Raw genomic sequence first — 6,130 nt, 5'->3', positions numbered from 1 at the left:
ATCCCTGGACACTTTTAAGGATGTCTCTTGGACAGGGGTGCTCTCCTAGAAGGAGGGCAGGGGTGGGCGGGATGGACTGCGGGCCCTTGTTGGTTGCACTGTGTGTGATCGATACCGGAAGGCAGGCGAGAATTCCTTTTTAATAACTTTTATATGGTTAGCGCCACAATTACTGAGATATTCCTTTGATGGACATCAGAGCTAAGGTGGAAGGACTGTCTTAGCCATCTAGCCCTTTCCTCTGGGTGAGATGATCGCAAACGTTCAAAGACTCCTTCCTATCTGACTTTAAAACAATGCCAGAAAAAGAAGAATCGCTGCTTAACTCAGTAGCCTGTGCTGGTGTTTAATCATCCATCCTTGGCTCCAGAGAGCCCCCCACCCCCCTTTTCAAAGTGCTCCTTCTGTAGTGAGTCCCCCTGCTTTCCTGCTCTGGGGGGTGGAGGATAACCCGTCACCATGGCAGCACCTCCAGCCCGCGCCTCTGGAAGGTGTTCTCAGAGCCTTCATCCCTCTATTTGTTGGCAAAAGAAAATCTGACTTGGCCTTGAAGTGTGTGCGTTCCTCTGTCCCCACCCCTCTCCCAGCTCCACCATTTCCACACAATTTCCCAGATTTCCCTGAGAGGGGGAGGTTCAAGGAACGCATCTCCCGTCTGAATCATTTTTGCAACAAGCTTTTATTACTTTTTTTAAAACCCATATAAGACAGACATTTCAGAAGAAAACCGCCCCAGAGCACACACGGGGCAATAACGGCAGAAGGCGCTCCACACCGACCCTGCGAGGGGAGGGGGGCTCCCCACTCGCTACTGTTTCGGAGGCGCAGACCCCAGCCCGGGTCCCTTGGTCTAACTGTGCTTTCGATAAAGTCTGAATTTTCCCAGTTTTCTTATTTCATAAACGCCCCATCTCTTTATATATAACTATATGCCTTTATGTATATATGTACACGACTTCTTTTTCTTCTCAAAAATAAAATGGCCACCCCATCCGAGGGGGGGTCTCAGCAGCATTCACAGCGGTTGCAGCGGCGTGCCTTCTGTTCGTGTTACAGACATGCAGCGTGGAGGAGAGGGTGCTGCGCCCGCCCACAGCAGGGAGAGGGGATTTTAAGGGAGGGAAGTGATAAGGCTGAGCAGGAGATGGCAGATAACTAGGGTTTTTATGATGGAAAACATCTATTTGAGCTGCTTAGCTCGTCCAGTTTTTGCAGCTCTGAAGACCAAGAAGTTTGCACGATGAAGGTTCTGTATTCCTTCTAGGATTAGGGGCCAGGTGGACTCAGGGAGGGGACTTGTGAGGCTTGAACTGACCCAAGAAGGACTTGCGAAGGCAGAGAACAGTGAAGAAATGGATCTCTTAGAGGCTGGATTGGAAAACCGGCCCCACTTTGAAAGGTCACAGCCCTTCTCCCTCTGCCCTGGAGTGTCTCTGCCGTCCTGGCTCCTGGCTTGAATCGTTTGGCTGGTTTTAGGTTTGAACCTAAGCAAGGAGCCGGCAGAGATGTAGAGTCGGGAATCTCATCCGCCCTGTCCAGGCGGTTTGACCTCACTTCTAGGAAGTCAGGGCCCAGGACCTTAGGCGGGCAGGAACTTTGTGACCCTCATCCCATGCTTGGGAGGCAGGCTCCCCTGTCCTTGTCTCCCACACCACCGTGGTCCACTTCCTGGCAGGAGCAAGCCAGCAGCAGAGCCTCAAGCAAAGGCCCAGGTTCCTGACCCTCTCCAAAAACAAAAAGGCACTGAGGTCAGCGGGAGGCCAGCCCCACGGCCGACAATGCTTCAGACCATGAAGGAGTCCCAAGTTGGCTGCGTTGGAGGGCACCCCCCTCCGTAACCAAGGCAGCTCCTCCGGCAGCACTTGGAGATCCCAGAGTCCAGAGGGAGGGGAGGGGCAGTCCTGGAGGCCGGAGGGGAACCGAGGCAGCCGCTAGCTGGGGAGGCCTGAAGACAGCTTGGACTCGTTTACCTGCAACACATTTTGGCTTTGACCGTCTGATTTCCACACTCATCAGGAGACTTTAAAAATGGTTAAGGAGCTGGTTTCCCCTTAGTGGAAACAATGAGGATGATGGCAATATTAAACTCAAAACTGCAACTTAAAAACAAGAGCTGACGAAGGTGTGGCTGAAGCCCACACGCACACAGATATAAATGCCTTTGGGTTTACACGTGTACAGACTCGGGCCATCAGGGCCAGGGCCAGCTGCAGCTTCTCTGGAAATCTCTCAGGCAACCTCAGCTTTGGTGCTTCTGACCCAAGCCTCTGGGGCCAGTAGCTTTATGACCATCCCTTACCCGTGAGCAATGGGCACCTGAGGACGGTGGGGGAAAATTCTCTTTTTTAACTATTTATTTATTTGACTGCACAGGGTCTTAAGTTGTAGCACGCGAGATGTTTCAGTGGAGGCGTGTGGGATCTAGTTCCCCGACTGGGGATCGAACCTGGGCCCCAAGCGTTGGGAGCTTGGAGTCTTAGCCACTGGATCACAAGGGAAGACCCGGGACAGTTCTTCTATGAGCACTGTCCTGTTTCAGGAGCTTAGCTCAGACCTGCTAAAGGAATATACTACAGTTCTGGACTCATAAATAAAGGAACTGTGGATGGCAAATAAGAAACGAACTGAAGAAGTCTAAAGGCCAGAGAAAGAACACGTATCTCTAAAACCCTTTGCTTTGCCAGCTGGTGTAGGGAGAGGCAGCTGTTTGGTTTGCGGAAGGCTTGCAGATGGCGAGACGAGGTGGCCGATCTTGCACACGAGCGCGCTGCTCGGGGGCGGTGTGCAGAGGCACGGATGGCGACAGGCAGGCCCCGAGCCTGCACGCACACGCGGCCGCCAGAGGCGTCGTGCCACATCTGGAACTGATGGGCAGGCACAGATGCACCCACCAGAGGTGTCCTGAGAAAGTGTCTGTTGCAAAATAATAATTAATAATAAAAATTAAATCCATGGGCTTTCAGGAGAAGGGGAGGCTGGACTGGCTAGGCAGGTTTGCCCTGGGATTTTCTTAAAGCCTCCTCCAGTTTCTGCCTGAACTTGTTGTACTTCTTCTGCACTTGTTGGACCTTGTCCTGCTCCTCTTTCTCCAGGATCGTTAGGAAGTTCTGGAGCTCAGGGATGGAGAAGGCATCCCACTGGGCGGCGAGAGGGAGATTGGGGGAGAGAGAGAACAGGAGCCAGGTTAGACATCACGTGACGGAGGGGCCCTGCCAGCTCAGCTCCCCCTTCACACCACTTGCTACGGAATAGGCAGGTGTGATGAACACAGCCTGAGGTCTCCATGCCATATCAGCAGCAGAATTTCAAATCCTGGCATCTTCTGGCCAAGAATTAGTAGACCATAAGCCCTGTTTTGATTGGCTTATGCTGTATTTTATTGGCTTAGGCTCTATTCATTGGAGAATCAATAATCTTAAATTTCTCGGTAGCAGCTGAGATCCTAACTGTGATGCTGGAGCTGCCTGAGACCCTGGTGACCACCTGGAGCTGTCTGCTTTGGGGCTGACCAGCAACGGGTCCCCAGCATGCAGCCCCCAGAGTGACGTCGGGAGGGGAGCTGAGCTTGGACTCAGGAGACTGGGCGTCAGCCTGGCTCTGCCATGTGACCCTGAGCACAGAACTCCACCCTTCTCAGCTGTTTCCTCATCTGCCGTGGAATTAGGGTGTCCACCTCCCGAGGCTCGCAGCGCAGATAATGAGATGAGTCACTTGCACAGCTCTGCAGGGCCTGGCGGGCCTGGGCCTGGCCAGTGGGATCTGGCTTCTCAGGACAGAAGGCAAGTCCGGCTTTTCCCGGCTGACCCAGGAACTGAGGCCCCCATGGGGTCAGGGACTTTGACTCCTAGGCTTGTTGAGCACAACGGAACATCAAGGTTTATCTGGTTTAATCCCCACATTGGAGAAATGGGAAAGCTGAAGTCCACAGAGGGAACCACTGTCACAGAGCTTCCAGTACAGCCACAAAACTTGAACGAGAAGCCAGGCCTCTAAACCCCAGGCCTGTGAGGTTCCCACGGGGCCAGCAACGCTCAAACAGTTTCTGTGGAATACTCTGTCCCAACAAAACCTCCCACTCTGTCAAACAGAGGGAGAGCAGAGCTTCCTGGTGGAGGCTGGAAAAAGACAGGCCTAGATCCCCCTAATTTCCACAGTGGCCCCCAAGACTGCTTCTGAAAACCCCAGGACGCAGGGAGCACCAGCTTGGTTTCACCCCAGTTCATACCGCAGGCTGGACGCTTCCCTTGGGGTAGCGAGGTCTGCTTTCAAGAACTAGGGAGAGACAATTGAGTCAACAGTACCTGTGCTTGGGGGAGCCCAGAGTTGGAGCTTGCTGGGCCTCAGGACATCCTCAGGAGCGAAAAGCTGGGTGGAACACAGGGAGGTTCTCAGCACCCCTCCACCCTGAGTGTTCAAAGTAGGCACATGGAATCCTGTCCTTCCATAGGCCTTGCCAGACAGGCCCTGACCTGCTCCCCCAGAGCACTTACACTCCTGACTTCAGCGCTGATCTTGGGCCACACTCGCCCCAGCTCAGCAGCTGCAGGGCGGCCTCCAGCTGCGCTGGGGGGTGTGGACCGAGCCCGCCCTGCTAGGCGAGCCCCACGGGCTGGGAATGCGCACAGGCGGAGGTGCCAGGACCTACCTCCACCTCTCCAGTTTCGTTCTCCTTTAGCACGAAGCTGAGGACGTCTGTGTCAGGCCCGGCGAGTAAGCGCAGGTAGAGGGGGCAGTCAGCGATGGAGAGTTTCTGGAAGAGCACTGCAACATGTATAGTACCACATGTGAGACAGCCCGCCAGTCCAGGTTCGATGCATGCGACAGCCAGCGCTCAGGGCTGGTGCACTGGGATGACCCAGAGGGGTGGGATGGGGAGGGAGGTGGGAGGGGGTTCAGGATGGGGAACACATGTATACTCATGGCTGATTCATGTCAATGTATGACAAAATCACTACAATATTGTAAAGTAATTAGCCTCCAATTAAAATTAATTAAACTTTAAAAAACTACTCAGTCTACAAATAGAGAATTATTTTCCTTCCTAGAGGAAGGAAAAATTCTTAATTGATTTAGGTTCAAAATGACAGTAAGACAAATAAATTCAAAAAACGAAAAAAAGAAAAAAAAAGAGCACTGTAAACCAAGAGAGCGGGCTGGGCTGCCTTGGAGTAGAAGAGCAGGGGCTCAGGATGGCCGGACCGATTCGGATGCAGGGGTGTTTCTAGCCATCCTTTCAACCTAACGAAAGGCGCCTGGCAGGAATAAAGGGTAACAACCGGTACCTTCAGAGTCTGCTAGGGTGGGAAGCGTGTTTCCATTCACGTCATCCCCCCAAACGTTCGAGGGAGTGGTCCCATCCCACAGATTAGGAAGTGAACGCCCAGGGGTGGGTTTCCTGCAGCCATGTGTGAAGGGAGGGGCACGGTGGGCGGTCCGTCCGTAGACCCAACGCCATAGGGGAGGCTGGGCTCCGGGCCACGAGAAGCCCACTCCTCCAGCTCGTGTGACCGGGCCCGCCCAGCCAGAGTCAGGAAGGGTAATTTCTGGGGGAGAGCTCGCTCACTCCTACCTTGCCCATCCTTGTGTATCCGCTTGAAGAGCGCGAACTTCTGGGGATTGTCCACGACCATGAACTTCTTGAGCAGCCCCTGGATGACCTCGCTGACCGTGGTGCTGCTGCTGATGTGCAGCTGCTTGACGGCGTCGAGCGGCAGGTAGAAGGATGTACGCTTGTCCGTGGCGGCCGCTGGATCCACGTCCTTGATGGCGTCATAGATGGACTGGGGCCGGATCCCGGCGGGCACCGTCACCGGCCGCCGCAGCTTCAGGTGCACCTTGATGAAGCCCGTGTAGCTGCCGTCCTCGCTCTGCCAGGGCGCAGGTTGGGCGTGGTCACGGCGGGCCTGTCTCGCCGGATCTCCCACCTGCCACTCCCGCCCGGGGCTCCAGACCCACCGGGCTGCAGAGGCCCTTCCTGATGCAGTGCCATCCCAGCCACACGCGCACCACCTGCCTCCCTGAGTTCCCTCCTGCCTCTGCTGACCTAGGGATGCTGGCAGGGCAGCGGCAGAAGGCCCGCAGGACCTAGCTACTGCTGCGGCTCCCCCTCCCCAGGGGCTCACGCTGCTTG

The 6,130-nt window shown here is 54.8% G+C and overlaps 1 protein-coding gene across 2 annotated transcripts in view; it reads right to left on the bottom strand.

Moving 5' to 3' along the window:
* The window catches only part of RASSF5 (Ras association domain family member 5), a 75,109-nt gene continuing 69,639 nt past the window's right edge, over positions 661-6,130 (bottom strand). For both annotated transcript variants that reach the window (XM_018060091.1, XM_018060092.1), the window contains 3 exons: positions 5,570-5,867; positions 4,646-4,761; positions 661-3,137 (listed from right to left, as the gene is read on the bottom strand). In XM_018060091.1, coding sequence (XP_017915580.1) covers positions 2,985-3,137; positions 4,646-4,761; positions 5,570-5,867 — 567 coding nt within the window. In that variant the 3' untranslated portion in view covers positions 661-2,984. The remainder of the gene's footprint in view (positions 3,138-4,645; positions 4,762-5,569; positions 5,868-6,130) is intronic.

Source organism: Capra hircus, chromosome 16 (assembly GCF_001704415.2).
Source record: "Capra hircus breed San Clemente chromosome 16, ASM170441v1, whole genome shotgun sequence".
Lineage (NCBI taxonomy): Eukaryota > Metazoa > Chordata > Mammalia > Artiodactyla > Bovidae > Capra > Capra hircus.
The sequence above is the reverse complement of the archived record's forward strand: the minus strand, read 5'-3'. Positions and strand labels throughout refer to the sequence as shown.